At 49.3% G+C, this 20,333-nt stretch overlaps 1 protein-coding gene across 3 annotated transcripts in view; it reads left to right on the plus strand.

Annotated features, from left to right (window-relative positions):
• Positions 1-359: 359 nt before the first annotated feature.
• COL6A2 (collagen type VI alpha 2 chain) overlaps positions 360-20,333 on the plus strand; it is a 33,577-nt gene continuing 13,603 nt past the window's right edge. For 2 of the 3 annotated variants that reach the window (XM_045776951.2, XM_045776953.2), the window contains exons 1-10: positions 360-504; positions 16,925-17,064; positions 17,227-17,822; positions 18,028-18,048; positions 18,686-18,751; positions 19,453-19,506; positions 19,590-19,634; positions 19,906-19,932; positions 20,150-20,176; positions 20,260-20,304. In XM_045776951.2, coding sequence (XP_045632907.2) covers positions 16,938-17,064; positions 17,227-17,822; positions 18,028-18,048; positions 18,686-18,751; positions 19,453-19,506; positions 19,590-19,634; positions 19,906-19,932; positions 20,150-20,176; positions 20,260-20,304 — 1,008 coding nt within the window. In that variant the 5' untranslated portion in view covers positions 360-504; positions 16,925-16,937. Of the gene's footprint in view, positions 505-11,501; positions 11,548-16,924; positions 17,065-17,226; positions 17,823-18,027; positions 18,049-18,685; positions 18,752-19,452; positions 19,507-19,589; positions 19,635-19,905; positions 19,933-20,149; positions 20,177-20,259; positions 20,305-20,333 lie in introns of those variants that run through there. The other variant, XM_045776952.2, reaches the window with a different exon arrangement.

Genomic DNA, 20,333 nt, shown 5'->3' on the forward strand with positions numbered 1-20,333 from the left:
CGCACCCCCCCCTCCGCCCCACCCCACTGCCCTCACTTCCACCCGCTCACCCACCCCTCCGACCCTCCATTCCCACCCCCTGCACCCCGCCCCTCCTCTCACCCCACTGCCTTCATCTCCAACCACTCGTCCACCCTCCACCCCGCCCCTGCGCCCCACCCCAGCACCCTCACTTCCACCCACTCATCCCCCCCCCCCCCGGCAGCCTCCATTCCACCGCCCCCCCCGCACCCCGCCCCTCCTCACCCCACCGCCCTCACTTTCCGCCCCTGGCCCCTTCGCCCCCTCCCCGCCCCCCGACCGGCCATCCGCGGGGCCGCAGCGCCTCCCGCTGGTACGCGCTGTCGGGGCGCGGCCCCAGCGGGAGGCGGGAGTGGTATAAAGTGGGCGGCCCCCTCCGCGGCCCCCTCCCTCCTGCCCGCTCGGAGCCCGCGTCTCGGCCGCCAGGACCCTGAGCTCCTCGAGACGTGTCCAGCGAGGGCGCCCCGCGCGCTCCGGGGTCAGGTAAGCGCCGCTCGGCCGGCCCGGGACCCGCCTGGAGCCGCGGCCGCGCTCTGGCGAGTTGTGACCGGGCGAGGGCCTCCCAGGCAGGGCGGGCTGGTCTCCCCTGTGGCAGCGAGTTCCCCGAGGGGCCCGGGCGTGGGGGGCACGCCGGCCTGGCGGCCGCATTTCACCCACTCACCCTCCCTCAGAGCTCCCCACGTCCGCTCCTTAGGTGCGTCGCGCGTTGGGGCCAGGGGCCGCAGAGGTAATTGTCTGACCGCCCCCTCTTTGCCCCTTCTGGGGCAGGGCTGGGGCTGCGGGTGGGGGTGGGATTCCTCCCTGTTCCTGGGCTCCCTGCTAAGACTCTGCAGCTCTCGAGCTGTCTGATGGGACGGCTGGGGAGCCCTCGCGTCACCGCCCCCAGTGGGTCACCAAACAGCCCCGAGGGGCTCAGCGTCTGCGGTGGGACCCCTGGCTGGTTCCTGGGAGGTTTGGTTTTATCTCTGGCCTGGAGATCACATTCAGAGGACTGAGGAGCCCAAGTCACCCCCACGGGAAGTCCAACCTTTTCACGTGGAACTGGGTGCAGGGTCTCCCCGGGTTCAAGAGGGAGAGGCCGTTCCTCCTCTTTCTGGATGGAGTGCCCGTGGCTACAGTGAGCTCGCCCAGGCACTCCCCAGGTGATAGAGGGTCTCTGACACCTAGTGGAGAGGACAGGTCACACCAGCACCTGACCCCCACCCGGAATCAGCAGGAGCCCAGCCTGTCCCCCATTCCTCTGAGGCTGAAAGTGGCCCACCAGGCATCCCCCCCACACACACCCCAAGTCTGTTAGGGGAGACAAAGCAGGGGGCTGCACGGTGGACATCAGAGTGAAGGAGGACCCCAGGCTCATGGGCTGGTGATGGCTCCCCAGCTACGCCAGACTCCACACCCTCCAGGACTCCTCACTCAGTTCAGCAGAAACCTGGGGGCCCAGCACACTCAGAGCACGGCTTTGGGGTGGGATTGGGTGGGTCACCTGCCGAGAGCTCTCTGCTGCTGCTAATAACACAAAAACCAGCAGGGCGCGGTGCCGCAGGTGTGCGGGCCATCCTGCCCGGGGCCCACACGGGATACCATCCCCCATAGCCAGTGAGAACACCGCCGGCTCCAGCACCCACACTCCTGACCAGCCCAGTGTCCCCAAGGAAAGGAGCTTCACTTTTAGGTTAATAGCCAAAACAAGGAAGCTGGAGATCCACAGATTTGTGACTTTTTTCTTCCCATAAAGGAGTTTGGGCCCAGAGGTGGTCTTAACATTTGTTTCACAACAAGCAGAAGGCATTTGGGGCTTATACGCAGCCTCATCTCTCCCAGGCCAGGCGGCAGGACAGGCATTTGGGGCTCTGAGGAGGGACACTGCCTGCCTTCCTTGCTGTCTGCCTCCCTGACGTCACCCAGAGGCAGGAGGGTAGGGCCGGGGAGTGAGCCCCAGCCTAGGTGGCCTGCAGTCTCCCAGGCCGGACTGGAGCGGGTGGGCACAAAGGGCCCAAGTGTGTCCCCTTGGCAGGACTCAGGTGCTGATGGGCCACTGGGCCCTTCTGGCTACCGTGAAGCTGCCACCCTCTGCTAGGGAAAATACCCTGGGATGCCAGCGAAGCCCCCGGCAGGGCAGGGGCCATTGTTGGGGGTGTCTGTTGGGAAGCTACAGGGAAGGCCATGTGCAGGGACAGAGTCAGGCTCCTGCCCCTGGGCCCCCTGGTTGGGCAGAGCTCAGGCCCCTGCACTGGGCAGTGCCTGTCACAGCCAGCCGTGACTTTGCCTCGCTGGCCAACAGGGGCAGCTCTGTGTTTCTCGGGGAGCTGTGGGCAGCAGGGAGGCCTTCAGACGAGCTCCCTGGGCTGGGCAGGTCAGAGAAGGGACAGCCAGTGCCTGGGAGAAGGAGCAGGGGCCCGAGGCTCGTCCCAGGGCTGTGGCAAAGGGTGTGGCCTGGCCCTACCCCAGCCAGCATTTTCTCATCTGCAGAACCAGGCCGGGCTTCCAAGCACCTGCCCTTTCTACCTGCCAGGACGGCTAAGGATCTCCAAGGGCACAGAGTGTGGAAAGACTGCGTTTGTACCCACAAAATGCTTTTTGATGTTGGAAAAACCTAGTTCTTGTGATTTTTTTTTAATATTTATTTATTTATTTATTTATTTATTTATTTATTTATTTGACAGAGAGAGAGAGCACAGGGAGGGGGAGCAGCAGGCAGAGGGAGAAGCAGGCTCCCCGCTGAGCAAGGAGCCGGATGTGGGACTGGATCCCAGGACTCTGGAATCATGACCTGAGCCAAAGGCAGATGCTTCACTGACTGAGCCACCCAGGCGCCCCCCTCTTTTGATTATTTTAAGAAAACCACAAATAGTTTGATTCTTTCCACATTTCGGTGGATCAGCCCTTTCTTTGGCTTCTCTCACACATGTGTACAAAGCCGTCGGGGGTTGGGGGAACCCTGGTGGGGGCACACCTGCAAAGAAGCCGGGGTCCTGGGATGCCGCTCATTGAACAGCGCCTGGGGGAGCCCCGCCCCCACCCTAGGGGTGAGTGCTGGCATTGGGCCACATCATACAGCGACATTCTCCACAGACTGTACGCACACCCTCCCCGCTGACCTGAAACATGTCAGCACTCCACACCGCACCACTGGGTCAGCCTCGTGGTGGCCCACGGCAGTGGCTGAATTAAGCAAGTGGAGGGCAGGCATCCAGCTGTGAGGGGCCCCTGCTGCTAGGAGAGCAGACTCTGGGTCTTTTTTTTTTTTTTAATAATAATTCTTTATTATGTTATGTTAGTCACCATGCAGCACATCCTTAGTTTTTGATGTAAAGTTCCATGATTCATTACTTGCTTATGACACCCAGGGCTCCGTGCAACACGTGCCCTCCTTACTACCATCACGGGCTAACCCATCCCCTCACCCCCTCCCCTCTGAAGCCCTCAGACTCTGGGTCTTAAGCTCTGAAAAGTGTCCAGGCTTTCACGCCTGTAGTCAGATACTCACCAGAAAAGTGAGGAAGGACCCTGTATTCTCCACAGCAGGAAGCACTGCGGTTTGGTGGTGCCGTTTTTTCTTTCTTGTGTGCCAGGGTCACGGATGAGGAATGGTGTGCTGTCCGTCTGTCTGCACGTCCTTGATTTTTGTGCATTCAGCGTTTTTTGATGACTGACCATTTGCCTGGTTATGATTTCCCCCATGCTCCTAACGAGTGCTCAGTTCTACTAATCTGCAAGAGCTTTTCCCCCAGTTTTTAAAAATTGTGGTAGAATGTGCGTAACCTAAAATGTATCATCTGAACCATTTTGAAGTGTAGAGTTGAGCGGTGTTCGTAGTCTTGTGCTACTATTACCTCCATTCATCTCTGAAATTCCGTTCATCTTGAAAAACAGGAACTCTATACCCATTAAGCACTAACTCCCCATTCCCTCCTCCCCCAGTCCCTGGCAGCCTCCATTCTACCTTCTATCCCTCTGATTTTTTAGATGATCTAAGTATCTCATAGGATTAGAATTGCACAGTATTAGTCTTTTTGTCGCTGGCTTATCTCACTGAGCCTCATGTCCTCAGGGTTCCTCCATATTGGATCCTCCATAAGGCTGGATCACGTCGTTGTGTGAATGTACCACGGTATGATTATCCATTCATCCGTCCACGGACACTTGGATTCCTCCCTGTTTTACCTGTCGTGAATAATCACTAATGTGAACAATGAAGATGGGTATACAAATATCTCTCTGAGATCTTGCTCTTAATTTGGCGGCGGGGGGGGGGGGGATATAGCCAGAAGCAGAATTGCTAGATCATGTTGCAATTTTATTTTTATTTTTTTGAGGAACTACCTGCTGTTGCCCAGAGAGGTTCTACCATGTTACATTCCCACCAACACTTCCAGTTTCTCCACATCCTCCAACACTTGTTATTCTCTGGGTTTTTTAAATATTTGCCATCCTAATGAGTGTAAGGTGATATCCTTACAATTTTGTTTGTTTTTCTGTAATAATTAGTGATGTTGAGCATCTTTTCATGTGTCCATTGGCCGTTTGTATGTCTTCTGTAGAGAAAGGTCTGTTCAAGTCCTTGGTCCATTTTTTTTTTTAAGATTTTATTTATTTATTTGACAGAGATAGAGACAGCCAGTGAGAGAGGGAACACAAGCAGGGGGAGTGGGAGAGGAAGAAGCAGGCTCCCAGCAGAAGAGCCTGACGTGGGCCTCGATCCCAGAACGCTGGGATCACGCCCTGAGCTGAAGGCAGACACTTAACGGCTGAGCCACCCAGGCGTCCCCTTGGTCCATTTTTGAATCAAATTTTTGGTGTTGGGTTTTAGGTGTTCTGTATATATTCTGGACGCTAATCCCTGATCACATCTGTAATTTGCAGAGACTTGTTTCCATTCTATAGGGTTGCCTTTTGACTCTGTGGATAGTGTCTTTTCATACACAAAATGTTTTATTTTTCCTAAAGTCCAGTTTGCCTATTTTTTTCTTTAGTTGCTTGTGCTTTTGGTTTCACATCCAAGAAATCATTACCAACTGCAAGCTTGTGAATTTTTTGCCCTATACTTTCTCTAAAAGTTTTATAGATTTAGGTGTTACATTTAGATCATGGATCCACTTTGAATTAATTTTTGTGTATGGTGTGAGGTAAGGGTCCAGCTTCATTCTTTTGCTTGTGGATGCCCAGTTTTCACCACACCATTTGTTCTAAAGAACTGTCTTTTCCCCCACTGCATGATCAAGTACTTTTTTGAAAAGTACTTGAATGTAAAGGCAAGAGTATATTTCTGGGCTCTGTTTGACTCCATTGGTCTGTATGCTAGTACCACATTGTTATCATTACTGTTGCTTTGTAGTAAGTTTTGAAATCAGGAAGTGTGAGTCCTCTGGCTTTGGTCTTCTCTTTTAGAATTGTTTATGCTATTCAGGGTCTCTTGAGATTTCTTATGAATTTTAGAATGGCTTTTTCTATTTCTGCAAAAATCATCATTGGGATTTTCATAGAAATTGAATTAAACCTGTAAATCACATTGGGTGGTATTGACATCCTAATGTGGTCTTCCAATCCATGAACATGGACTATCTTTCCATTTGTTTTTATCTTCTTTAATTCCTCTCAGAAAGATTTTATAGTTTTCAGTGAATAAGTCTTTTACTTCCTTGGTAAAGGTAATTCCTAAGTGTTTTATTCTTTTGACGCTCATGTAAATGGAATTGTTTTCCATTGTTCGTTGTTGGTATATAGAAATGCAGCGGATTTTTGTGTATTGATTTTGTGGTCTGCTACTTTGCTCAGTTTGTTTATTCTAACAGTTCCTTTTGCGGAATCCTTAGGGTTTTCTACATATAAGATCATATCATCTGTGAACAGGGATAATTTACTTCTTCCTTTCCAGTTTGAGTGCCTTTTATGGCTTTTTCTTGCCTGGCTAGGACTTCCAATACTATGTTGAATAGAAAGGGATGGAAGTAGACATCTTCGCTTTGTTCCTGATCTTAGAGGAAAAGCTTTCAGTCTCTCACCATTGAGCATTATGTTTGCTGTGGCATTTTCATATATGACTTTTATTATATTGAGGTGGGTTCTTTCTATTCCCAGTTTTCAGGTATTTTTATCATGAAAGGATGTAAATTTTATCAAAAGATTTTTTGAGATCATGTGGGTTATATTACGTTGATCGATTTTCATATGTTGAATCATCCTTGCATTCCAGGAATAAATGCCACTTGCTCATGTTTAATCCTTTTACTATCTTATTGAATTCTGTTTGCTGATATTTTGCTGAAGATTTTCATGTCAGTATTCAATAGGAATATTGGTCTGTAGTTCCTTTTCTTGTAGTGTCTTTGTCTCACTTTGGCATTAGGGTAATGCTGGCATCATAGAATGAGTAAGGAATATTCCCTCCTCTTTAACTTTGTTTGAAAAGTTTGATAAGTATTGATGTTAGTTCTTCTTTAAATGTTTAGTAGAATTCACCAGTGAAGTCATCAGATTTAGGGTTGTTTGTTTGTTTGTTTGTCAGGAGATTTTCTGTTACTGATTCAATGTCCTTACTCAGCACAGATCTGTTCAGAATTTCTATTTCTTCATGGTTTGGAGGTTTTGTGTTTCTAGGAATTTGTCCATTTCACCTAGATTATCCAGCTCGTAAGTGTACAATTGTTCATAGTTCCCTCCTATGATCCTTTCTATTTCTGTGGAATTGGTAGTAATGTTCCCACATTAATTTCTGATTTTAATAATTTGAGTCTTCTCTCTCTTTTTCTTAGTTCATCTCACTAAAGGTTTGTCGATGTTGTTGATCTTTTTGAAAAATCAACTTTTCATTTCACTGATGTTCTCTGTTGTTTTTCTGTCATCTATTTCATGTAACTCTGCTCTAATCTTTATTATTTCTTTCATTCTGCTAGCTTTGGGTTTCATTTGTTCTTCTTTTTCCAGTTCCTTAAGCTGTACAATTAAGTTGTTGATTTGAGCTCTTTCTTGGTTCTTTTTTAATTTTTTAAAAGATTTTTAAATTTATTTTAGAGAAAGAGCATGTGCACCCTGTGCTTGCGCATGAGCAGGGGAAGGGGCAGAGGGAAGCAATCTCAAGCAGGCTCCCTACTGAGTGCAGAGCCTGACTCAGGGCTCGACCTCATAACCATGAGATCATGACCTTAGTGGAAGTTAAGAGTCAGACTCCTAACTGACTGAACCACCCAGGTATCCCTGAGCTCTTTTTTGTTTTTGTATGAAAACATGTATAGATGTAAATTTCCTCCTAAACACTGCTTTCACTGTGTTCCACACATTCTCCCATGTTTTGTTTTCATTTTTATTGATCTCTGAGTATTTTCTAATTTCCTTTGTGATTTATTCTTTGATCTACTGGTTGCTTAAAAGTGAGTTGTTTAACTTCCACAATTTTGTGAATTTTCCAGTTTTTCTTCTGTTATTGACTTCTAACAGCATCTCATTGTGATCAGAGAAGATACTTTCTATGATATTTTCTCCTTAAACCCATGGAAGCTGCCATTGTTGTTTCACCTTCTCCCACTATTGCAAGCCCCTCCCTTCCTTCTCTGGCTGCATTTATTCCAGGGGATTTTAAGTATTGGCACTTTTTTTTCCCCTATTCACTTTTTTCTTTCTTTTTTGGGGGGTGGTCAGACATTGAAGACTAAGTGCTCGCTTTGGCAGCACATATACTAAAATCAGACATTGAAGACTAGGACATTCTAATGCAACTGCATATACAGGGGAAATTGGACGGGCACTGCACATGTTCAGGGAAGATGTGTGCCCAGGAAACACCTGGAACACCTTATACCTAAACTTCAGGCTGATCCTTGGCACAGAGACAGCCTGCCACAATAAAATAAGTAAATAAATAAACAAACAGCAAGCCCTGGAGAAGAAGAAGAATCTGATTTCCAGACATAGCACATTATTAGATTCAAATGTCCAGTTTTCAACAAAAGAATCACAAAGCACAAAGAAACAGGAAAGTAGGGCCCATTCAAAGGGAAAAAAAAAACATAAACCAACAAAGTATCCCTGAAGAAGACCTGATGGTGGGCCTAGTAGCCACAGACCTGAACACAACCATCTTAAAGATGCTCAAAAAACTAAAGAAAAGCATTAAAGAAGTCAAGGAAACAATGTCTGAATAAAATGGAAATATCAATAAAGAGGAACCTATGGTAGAATTCAAAAAGAAATAATGGAGCTGAAAAATACAATAACTAAAATGGAAATTTCATTAGAGGAAATCAAAGGCAGATTTGAGCAGACAGAAGAAACAACCAGTGAAGTTGGAGATAAGACAATGCAGATTATTGAGTCTAAGAAAAAGAAAGAAAAAAGATTAAAGAAAAGTGAACAGAGCCTAAGGAACCTGCATGTATGATATGGGAGTCCCAGAAGGAGAAGAGGGAGAAGAGGCAACAGAGAAAGTATTTGAGGAAATAATGGCTCAAAACTTCCCAGTTTGATGAAGACATGAACATAAAGCCCAAGAAGCTCAATGAACTCCAAGGAGGATAAATTCAAAGGGACTCACATTGAGACATGTCATCATCAAACTACCCAAAGCCAAGACAAAGAGAAATTTTGAAATCAGCAAACGAGGTGTGACTCATGATATTCAAGGGATCCTCAATAAGATTATTAGCAGATTTCTCATCAGAAACTTGGGAGACCAGAAGCAGTGGACTGATAATATTTAAAATGCTAAAAGAAAAAAAACCTGTCACCCAAAAATTCTATATCTAGCAAAACTGTCCTTTAAAAGTGAGGGTAAGATTAAAACATTCCCAGATAAACAGAAGCTGAGGGAGTTTGTTACTACTAGAGCTGACCTACAAGAAATGCTGAAGGGGGTCCTGCAGGGTGAAATAAAAGGACACTAGACAGTAACTTGAAGCCACGTAGAGAAGTAAAGGTCTCAGTAAAGATCAACACATGAGCAATTATAAAAGCTAATTTACCGTGGTAATGGTATGTATTTCCACATTTTGTTTCCTATATAATTTAAGGAACTAATGCATTAAAAATAATATTTGGTTATGCTTTGAACACACAAGGTATAAAAATATAGTTTTGTGAGGCACCTGGGTGGCTCAGATGGTTAAGCATCTGCCTTCGGCTCAGCTCGTGATCAGCAGGTCCTGGAATTAAGCCCCACATTGGGCTCCCAGCTCAACGGGGGGTCTGTTTCTCCCTCTGCCTCTCCCCTCTGTTTGTGCTCTCTCTCCGTCTCTCAAATAAATAAATAAAATATATTTTTTTTAAATGTAGTTTTGTGACAACTGCTATAAATTCAGATTAGAGCATTATGACTTTAGGATGTTCAATATAACCCCCCATGGTAACCACAAAGAAAATATTTAAAGATTATACACAAAAAGAAATGAGGAAGGGATGTGAATGTTTCACTAGAAAAATCAACTAAATTCAAAAAAAGACAGTAATGCAGAAAATGAGAAATAAAAATCTCTAAGATATATGGAAAACAAATAGCAAATGACAGAAGTCTCTCCTTACTGGTAGTGACTTTAATTATAAACAAATCACACTCTTCAATCAAAAGACAGAGACTGGCAAAACAGATTATTAAAAAACACGATCAACAGCAGCCGACCCTTGAACAGCATGAATTTGAACCATACGGGTCTACTTCTATGCAGATTTTTTACAGTACAGTACCGTAATGTGTTTTGTCTTCTGTATGATTTCCCAACATTTTTTCTCTAGCTTACTTTACTGTAAGAATCCATAATACGCACACACAATATGCATCCTTCAGCTGCTGTCTTATCAGTCAGGCTTCGGTCAACAGTAGGCTATTAGGAGTGATGTTTTGGGGGAGTCAAAAGTTATATGCAGGTTATCAACTGTGTGGGGAGGGGGGCCAGCACCCCGACCCTCACACTGTTTGAGGGTCAGCTGTCTACAAGAGACTCACGTTCCATCCAGAGACACAAATAGGTTAAAAACATTATTCCATGCAAATAGGAACCAAAAGAGAGCAGGGTGGCCGTACTAATATCAAATGAAATGGACTTTGAATCAAAACCAGTTACAAGAGACAAAAGACATGTATTAATAGAAATTTTGATACAGCAGGAAGCTATAGCAATTATAAACATCGCACACCTAATAGCAGGCCATCAAAATTTTTAAACTTTAAAAATATGAAATCTTGATGTATATTGGAAAGACTGTTGTCTGGCTCTTGGTCTGTTCCCAGGCTGCTCTTGTCATTTTTATTGAATGGAAGTGTCATCCATGGGTGCCCAGAGTGTGGACCCTGGGCTGCCCAGGTGGCTCAGTCAGTTGGGCATCTGCCTTTGGCTTAGGTCATGATCTTGGGGTCCTGGGATAGAGCCCCGCATTGGGCTCCCTGCTCAATGAGGAGTCTGCTTCTCCCTCTCCCTCTGCCCCTCTCTCCCCAGCCACTTGTGCTCATGTGCTTTCTCAACTAAATAAGTAAAATCTTAAAAAAACAAAACAAAACACCTAGAGTGTGGACCCTGAGCTGTGATGCCTGGCGGTTAGCTGAGCACGCTGGGCAAGCTACCTATGCTGGGTCTGGGTCCTCCTGTGCGAGGTGGGAACTGTACCGCACCAACGTCCAAGGGCAGCGTGGGCCTGACGGGAGAAGGCGCAGCTGGCGTCTGGGGCAGAGTAACCAGAGAAGACATTTCCTTGTCACTTCAACCATCCTTTGCAAAGACTTTTTGGTCCATATTTTGCCCTCCCTTCTCCTGGAATTTCTTCGGTGTGGGTGAGATTACTCCCATCTCTAGCACATCGCAAGCCGCCATCCCCCGACCCCTTCACCGTACTGAAGGGCCACTGTCTTACGTCCTCAGTTCTGGGTTGTCTTGCAGGCTGCCACTGTTGCACATAAAACCACAGATGCCCTATCACTCCGATTTTATCGTCTCATTGGCTCTTGATAGCACAAGTTCCCTCAGCACCCTTTATCTCTGGTTTTTCTCAGCGACTCTTACTTATTCTTCCTTAGATTCATTCTGTCCACATGCACAAGCAAAAGGGCAAAAATATTTCTTGGAGATTCTAATCAAAATTACATTCAATTATAGAGTCCATTAGAAATAACTGATATTCTTAAGTGTTGCGTTTCCCATCCAGAAACCAGGCTCATCTCTCCAAAGTGTTCCTTAGAAAATTTTTGTGATTTTTTTAATAAGTCCTGCACTTTCTCAGATTCTTAAATTTACTCCTTAACTTTATGTCATTTTTGTTGATAGGGTAAATAGTATTTTTCCATTAAATTCCCTAATTGGTTGTTGCTGATAGAAGAAAATCTATAGCTTTTTGTACGTATTTTTCTTATAATAGTCTCACTGAGTTCCACTCCTTCCCCTAAACTTTGTATAGTTGATTTAATTGGGTTTTCCAATTCCCATCTTTAGTGAGGACAGTTTCCATCTCTTCTCTTTCCAAGATTTGTACTTTGTTTTTCTTTACAGTCGTGTTGCATTGGCTTCCAACACAACGTTGAATAATCGAGTGAGAGCAGCACTCTTTGTCATACGTATGCGTCTATTTCTTGGGCTCTCAGGGACATTTTTTGAGTGCAGGAGTTTTTAATGCAAGGTCAGGTCCACAGCGGACTCCGAGTTCAGAAAGGGTGTGATTTCAGTATATGGGTACATGTGCATTTGTGTCAAGTGGATTGGTCCAGATTCTTGAAGGAAGAACCCCTATTTTAGTTCTTATATAAAATATGACCTTGGTTGTGGATTTGAAATTTATATGCTCTATACTGTTAATCCAACTCTTAAATTTCTTATGAGGTTTTGCCTTTTTTCCCCCCAATCAGTAATGGATGTTTCAGGCACCATTAAAGCAGTTACATGGTTTTCTTTTTATACTGATGTGCCTTACATTCGTGTACTCGTAGTGTTGCATCACCGTTGTATTTCTAAACTGACTTCATCCATTCTGGTAGTTGTCCTTGGTATGCTACTGGATTTTATCTTCTAACGTCTGTCAGGAGCTTATTTGTCCACCAAGTTTCTTTTAGGGATTTCTTTTATCAAGTTTTGGTCTTGGGTTTTTAAAAGTTTCAAAATGAATCGAAAAGCTTATCTTTTTATGTTTTGAAACAGACTAAATAGTAGAGAAGTATTTGTCCTTGAAGATGCAAAAGAACTCTCCCAAATCCATGTGGGCAGAGCCTTGGGGTGTGTTCCCTGCCAGCGTTTCCAGTCCTTCCGGGCAGAGTCCAGTCAGGTCCTCACCTCTATACAAGACTTTCCCAGAACCTGGTCTTTCATGTTCATTAGCTTAGAGCTGCACTTGGTATGCTCTTAAAAACCTTCTTCACCTATCATGATATTATTTTATTCATTCCAAAATTCATTCCAAAATTTTATTCATTCCAAAGTATCACTGTATTGTGCTTCATCATTTTCATTTTCGATTAAATTTTCTACTTTATTGGCTTTTTCAAAGAGCCAGTTCTAAATTATATATATATATATATATATATATATATATATATATATATATATATATATATATATATATGGTTTTTTTTAATCGGTTGGTTTGTTCCTTATTATTTTCTTTCCCTTGTTTTCCTGAGATTCGTGTTGTTAATTTATTTTTGTCCCTAGCTTCTTCAACTGTGTGTCTAATTTGTTACACTGATTTCTTATCTTACAACATAAAGCATCTAAGGCTATATATTGTCCTCTAATTACAGCTTTGCCCTTCCCATATTTGTTTATATGTATAACATTGTCATTGTCACTAATTCCTATGTAGTTTTAGCAAGAAAGTGTTTTTTTAAATTTCCAGGTGTTTTGATTTTTTTTTTCTGTCTTACTAGTGACTGCTTTTGTATTGTGGTTCAGAAATTTTCATATATAATTTCTGATTTTTTAAAATTAATTAAAGCTGTTTTTGTGGCTACTCTAGAATTGAGTTTTGTAAAATTTTTAAAAGAGCATGCATTCCCTACTTGTAGGTTTCAAAGACAGATATAGATGATAGTGAGGCAGATGTGTGTGTTCACTACTCATTACTGTCAAAGTTTTATAAAACAGGACATTCACATTCTTGTTTTCATTGTTTATGTGATCTATCAAGACTTTCAAAGGTGAGTTGAAAGTCTTCTATTATGATTGCGGTTTATCAGTTTTTTCTTCAATTTTTCACCACTTTTGCTTTATATAATTTTGTTATGAAATCCGCTACCTACAGACTCATAACTAGACTGCAGCCTTTATCTTGTCCTTGGCACTGTCCCTCACCCTTCTGTCTCACCTTCGATGGGCCCTCATGCTGTCCTCTCTGTCTGGGACAGCCTCCAGGGTCACTCTCACAAACCTACCTCATCCAGATGGGTTTCATTTTTTTATCTAAGTTAGGAATATTTATCTTTTTTTCTTTTCTTTCTTTTTTATTGCAGATTAGTTGACATATATTAATTTCAGGTGTACAGCATAGTGATCCGAGAGTTCTGTACATTCAGCTATGCTCACCACCAGAAGTGTCATCACCACGTGTCCCCACACAACCCTCGTACAATATTATTAACTGTGTTCCCCATGCTGCACTGTTCATCCCCATGACTCATTATCACTGGAAATGTGTACGTCTTCATCCCTTTATCTACTTCACCCATCCCCCCACCAGTTCGTTCTCTGTATTTATGAGTCTGTGTTTGTTTGTGTTTATTTGTTCATTTGTTTTGTTTTTTAAATTCCACACACAGTGAAATCATATGGTATTTGTCTTTGTCTGACTTATGTCTTTTGCATAATATTCTCTAGGTCTGTGTTGTTGTAAATGGCAAGATCTCATTCTTTTTTATGACTGAGTAATAAACCATTGTATGTATGTGTGTATGTTGTGTATACACACGCATACGTGTGTGTGTATATATATATATATATGTATATATACCCATCTTCTTTATCTATTTTTTAATTTTAATTCCAGTGTAGTTACCGTGCATGTTATATTCGTTTCAGGTGTGCAATATAGTGATTCAACTGGTGCTCATCAGGACAAGTGCCCTCCTGACTCCCCATCCCCTACTTTACCCTTCTCCCCCCCCAACTCCCCTCTGGTAACCATCAATGTCTTCTCTATATTAAGAGTTTGTTCTTTGGCTTGTCTCTTTCTTTCCCTTTGTTTGCTTTGTTTCTTAAATTTCACATTTGAGTGAGATCATATGGTATTTGTCTTTCTCTGACTGACTTACTTCACTTAGCAAAATACTCTGTAGCTCCATCCATGTCGTTGCAAATGGCAAGATTTCATTCTTTTTATGGTTGAGTGACAGTCCATTGTATATACCACGTCTTCTTTATTCATTCCTCTATCGATCGACGCTTGGGCTGTCTCCATAGTTTGGCTACTGTGATAATGCTGCTGTGAACACCAGGGTGTGTGGGAACATTTGTCTCCAACAGAAGAATTTAAAGCGTTCACATATATTGTCACATAGGATCCGTGTGATATTGATTGTGCTCTCTGGCTCTTTTTTTCCCTTTGTTTGTTTTATTTTCCCCTCAACATTCTCCAGTTACTGTCTCGCTGTTTTTCTGTATACAGTATTGTGGAGAAAAAGTTTAATGCCTGAATTAGTTATCTACTGCTATGGATAAGTTACCTCAGAACTTAGTAATTTAAAACAATAAGCACTTACTCATAATTGACTCCAGTCAGGAATGGCTTGGCTGCGTGGCTGTAGCTCAGGGCCCCTGATGAGGTGCAGTGACAGTGGGGGGATTGGCCAGGGCTCTGCTCACCTGATGTCTCGACTGGGCTGAGGATGTGTTCTGCCAGGGCTCACTCACCCGGCTGTTGGCTGGAGGCCTCGGTCCCTCGCTCTTGGGCTTCTGCAAAGGCTACGTGAGCGCCTTCACGTGACGGCAGTCGGCTTCCTCCCAGTGAGGACCCCAAGAGAGGGCCAGGCAGCAGCCACGATGTCTTTTGTGAGCTTGTCTCGGGAGTCACACAGCGTCATCTGCGTGCTGATCTGTTGGTCAGACAGGCCGGTGACAGCTGAGTGTGTGACGATTTCGTGAGAGGTGCCCCCAGGAGGCAGGAAGCATTGGGCCCACCTCGGAGGTTGCCCACCACAACACCAAAATGAGTCTTCCCTTTAGGTGGTTTTCTTAATATATTTTGTTGCCGCTATTGTGTTTTTCTCCTGTGCAGATTATTTTTAGAATTCTTCATTTCCTTGGAGAGTGGCAGTTTCCACCAGTACACTTTAGTATGGGGGCTGTTTGAATTGATTGTGTGTGTGATATGTGTGAGGTGTGGGGTGTGGGCACGCGCACGGGGAGTGGTGCCAAGGTGGGTATCAGAGTCCCTGGCCCTTTGGCAACCCCCTCCCTCCCACAGCAGACGGGACAGGATGGGACTCACTGCTCGCCCACTGGGGGCAGCAGGATGAGGGGCAGTGGAGGACAAAGCTGCACCCACATCCCAGTGCCCAGCCCTAACTGGCCCCCCAGCCTGCCCCGCCAAGCTCCCGCAGTCCCCACGTTGTCTGTCACGTGTGGCTGATGGCTCTGGACCTCTTTTCTCTGACTATTGCCACCTGACTTCCTCTTGGCTTCCAGGTTCTTTGGGGTCCCTGGCTTGCCCCTCACGCCATCTTCTCAGGCCCCACCCAGCCCACCCTGGGCACTTCCATCACCTCATGCAGGAAGCCCGCCTGGATTCGCTGGCACACCCACTGGGCTTGCTTTTGTCTGGGCAACTGTCACCCCATACTGGGTCACAGCCCCTACCTGCAGAGTCATGGCCTCTTGACCTGACCATGACCTATCCTGGAGAGGCAGAGCCATGCCCTGTTCGCCCCTAATGATGCCAGGACCAGCTTCTCTCACTTTAAACTCAAGTGATATTGAACCTTAAATTTGCCCCCCAAAATCCATCCACCTCCTCTCAAAAATGCACCAGGAAAATGGCGTCAAAGTGCCCCCATGCCTCTGCTTTCCCCCAAAGCTCTCCAGGCACCACCTCCGCCCCCAGTCCCCTGAGGGCCCAACCTACCTGCATGCCCCCCTTGTAGGCCGAGAGTCCCTTTTCCCACTGGGTCTGCACCTCTGCTCTGGGGACCCCAGGAGGCAGCCAGGTGTTTGTGTGAACCAAGAGTCCCACCAGTATGAGCCCCTTCCTCTCCCTCCTGGTCCCCAGAGCCCGCCCATCCCCCCTCCCATACCACATGTCCTCTCTCCCCGTCTGGTTGCCAGGTGGGCAGCAAGCAACAGGGAACCCTCCATTCCCACGGAGACGTGTCAGGGCACGGAGACCCAGTCTGGGGAAGGACCCCCCCCATCCGTGGCAGCTGTCCCCCCAACAGAGCAGGACCCTGGCACTCGCTGCCTACCAGTCCCCCAGGCCTGTCTGCATCCCAACCCCCACACTCCATCCCCAGGGCCTTCCCCCGGTCTGTCAGCATGGGGTCATGTGGATGGCTGGCATCGAGTGCCAAGGCCCACCCTGCCCCAGCCTGGGCCATCCTCCCCTCCCCTGATACCCCCCAGTCACCGCCAGCTGAGCCCCCACACAGTGTGCTGCTGTCACCAACGCCCACCACCGGCATTTCAGTTTCTGAGAATGCACCTGTCTGCTTAGCACACCCCGGCCCCCACAGGGCGGAGACGGGCCACGGCGACTGAAACCCACCCAGAGCTTGCCGTCTCTGCATCCCCTGAGTGATGAGGGAAGAGGGCGTCTCCCTGAGCCCACGTGCTGGCTGCCCCACCATCTGGGGAGGGGGCTCTGGGGTCCCGGAGGGGCACTGGCGCTGACTACAGGGGTTGGGGCGTCTCCCTGAGCCCACGTGCTGGCTGCCCCACCATCTGGGGAGGGGGCTCTGGGGTCCCGGAGGGGCACTGGCGCTGACTACAGGGGTTGCTTCTCCCTGTTGCAGGACATTGGGGCGCATGGGTGCTGCGAAGATGCTCCGAAGTCCCTGCTCCGCCCTCCTGCTCTGGGTGCTCCTGGGGGCCGTCCATGCCCAGCAGCAGGAGATCATTGCCCCTGGCAACTCTGAGAGAAACAGCTGCCCAGGTATCCAGCCGTGGGGCCGGGCCCGGTGTGGGTAGGAAAGGGGTGCCGCAGGGCCACTGCGGGGGCGGAGCCCAGAATCGCCCACAGGCACGAGGCCTGGCGACGGCTGGCGCCGCAGGCCCTCCGCCCAGGCAGGCCAGTGATACATCCCGTGCCCCCCAGAGAAGGCCGACTGCCCCATCAACGTGTACTTCGTGCTGGACACCTCGGAGAGCGTCACCATGCAGTCCCCCATCGACAGCCTGCTCTACCACATGAAACAGTTCGTGCGTCAGTTCATCAGCCAGCTGCAGGACGAGACCTACCTGGAGCAGGTGGCCCTGAGCTGGCGCTACGGCGGTCTGCACTTCTCCGACGTGGTGAGGGTGTTCAGCCCGCCGGACAGCGACCGGGCCTCCTTCACCAAGAGCCTGGAGAGCATCGTGTCCATCCGGAAAGGCACCTTCACGGACTGCGCGCTGGCCAACATGACCCAGGAGATCCGCCAGCTCAAGAGCAAGGGTGGGGTGCACTTTGCGGTGGTTATCACCGACGGCTACGTCACCGGCAGCCCGTGCGGGGGCATCAAGCTGCAGGCTGAGCGGGCCCGAGAGGAGGGCATCCGGATCTTCACTGTGGCCCCGGACCAGGTCCCGAACGAACAGGGTCTGCGGGACATGGCCAGCATGCCCCTTGAGCTCTACCGTAACAATTATGCCACTGTGCGTCCCGACTTGGAGATCGACCAGGACACCATCAACCGCATCATCAAGGTCATGGTGAGCCGCTCCCAGGACCACACCCGCCCACTGGGCACCAGGAGTGGAGGGTGGAGGCCAGAGCTCTGGGGCCCGCTCCCCCACTGGCCCCAGTGGACAGCACCCTGCTCTGGGCCTCAGTTTACCCCTCTGTGAGAGTTAGCCCGGGCATTCCCACCCAAATCTCCGGCTCCGGCTAAGTAGCATTTCTTTGTCTTTTCTGCAGAAACATGAAGCCTATGGAGAGGTGAGAGGCGTTTTCCGGTCCTGCCACCCTGACCGGGTGCTGCCCGCTGGGCCTCTGAGGCGCTGACCCAGCAGGGATTATCACTGCAGCCACCCCTGCACTCCCGGGGGGGTCTAGGACTCCTGAGTTCGGATGAAGGCTCCTGGCCGAAACCAGGCTGCTTAAACCCAGGGGTTGGCGTTAGGGTCACTCACCAAGCACGCACCATGTGGACAAGGGTCGAGCTCAGGGTTGCCCTCCGAGCTCCGGGCCAAGAGCACAGGGCAGGTGGCCTGTGTGGCCCCTGGCATTCCCCCATCCCCGTGCATCCCCAGCGCCAGCTCTTCTCCCTCAGCGAGGCTCCTACAAGGCGCCCTTTCCTGGCACAGCTGCTCGCAGGCCTGGCACACCCGAGCACGAGCGGGGCCTGGCGAGGGCTCTTTCGTCCTTCCTGCAGGCGGCCATCGCGTAACCTTGGTTCTCCCAGATTTGGCCAGAGTGCCTGTGGGTTCGGGCCTCCTGGGCACCTCCCGAGTCCGCTGCCCCGTCAGCCCCCCACCCCCCGTACTCTGGCTGGCACCCCCGCCAGCTGCCTCCCCGCCCCCCGCCAGGGCTCTGCGCGCCGGCCTTCCTCCGCAGCCCCTCCTTCTTGTTTCAGTGCTACAAGGTGAGCTGTCTGGAGATCCCCGGGCCCCCCGGCCCCAAGGGCTACCGCGGACAGAAGGTAAGCCGCCCAGACTGCCCTCGGGCTCCCCGCCCTCTCTCAGCTGCAGACGTGGGGCCGTGGGCACCTGGAACGGCCTCAGCCCTTCCGACCGGAAGAACTAGAATTCAGTTTTTATCCTGTATTTTGAGGAAAGCGGGAATGCTTTTGTATTATTAGCTGTGCCGCCGCAGTGCTCCGGCAAAGGAGGGAGGCTAGGGCAGGACACCCGAAACAGGCTCCCCTGGTTACGTGGCGGCTGACCCACACGGAGCGCCCCCTTCTTCCAAACCCACCAGCAGCCCATCGGACAGACCGTAGCTCTGGCCGGAGGCCGTGCCTGAGGGCGGAGGGGGGAAGGAACCTCTGGGGAGATGAGCCCGTCTGGAGGTTATCCCTACACGGCTTCCGGTTTCCCTTTTCTCGATCTGGGAGGAGCCGTGTAGACCAGTAGGAGTGTAGACGCCGTCCGCCAGGTCGCCAGCCAGATGCCCCCGCGCCCCCTGTCCTCGGTGGCACTGCCGCCCACCACAGCCCAGGCATGGAGGTGCCCGCGGATGCAGCCTCCCCACCGTGGCCCTCCCGTGGGGGGAAGGACGCCCACAGTGGTGTCTGAGGGGGCACCGACTAGCCCCCAAAACAGGACATGTCAGCTCAGAAGCCTCTGCCCGCCTGCCGGCTTCCTGCCTTAGTTTACCTCTTTCTCCATGATCTGCGTTTAGGGCGCCAAGGGCAACATGGGCGAGCCAGGAGAGCCTGGGCAGAAGGGACGACAGGTGAGTGTCCTCTGCACCCCTGCCCCGTTGGCCCCCATTCCCCAGGACTGGGGTTCAGCCGCGACTCCGTTCTTCCTCCACAGGGAGACCCAGGCATCGAAGGCCCCATTGGATTCCCAGGACCCAAGGCAAGTTGCTGTTAGCCCCGCCTCTGTGGCTGGGGGGCGGGGGGCAAAGCCAAGGGCTGCCTGGGCCAAGTGGGGCTGGCCACAGGGTCAGGGTGTCTCCGGCCCGCCCAACGTGAGAAGCCAAGAGCCTCAATATCTTGAATGTTGTCCCTGAACCGAGCCCCCCACCGAGTCCTGGTCATGCCTCTCCCCGGAGGCTGGCCGCAGCCCTGCTCTCCCCCCGAGCCGGTGGGCATCACAGTAACACTGCTCTTCTTCCTTCCAACCTCAGGGTGTTCCTGGTTTCAAAGGAGAGAAGGTGAGACTCTGACGCGGCCTCTGCTCCAGCTCGGCCAGCAGCGTCCGTCAGCGAGTCCGCGGCCCTGATCAGGGCACAGCATCCGGCGTCATGCAGGGGTGGGGGGCCTCTCTGGCGTCCTTCTGGCCTCTTGCTTGGCCTGAGGCAGACCTGGACACCTGAGGCTGTGGCGTCTGTAGGACACCGAGCTAACTGGCCTCTCTTCCGTCCTGCACAGGGTGAATTTGGAGCAGACGGGCGGAAGGTAAGCAGGCCGTGTGGGTCGGCCGGTGGGGCACCCCACTTTCCTGCTGCTCCAAGGGTTGACGATGACACCTCTCCCTCCAGGGGGCCCCTGGCCTGGCCGGCAAGAACGGGACCGATGGACAGAAGGTAGAGTGCATCTCGGGCTCCCGCCCCAG

Source organism: Ursus americanus, chromosome 4 (genome assembly GCF_024610735.1).
Source record: "Ursus americanus isolate L20-20 chromosome 4, mUrsAme1.1.p, whole genome shotgun sequence".
Lineage (NCBI taxonomy): Eukaryota > Metazoa > Chordata > Mammalia > Carnivora > Ursidae > Ursus > Ursus americanus.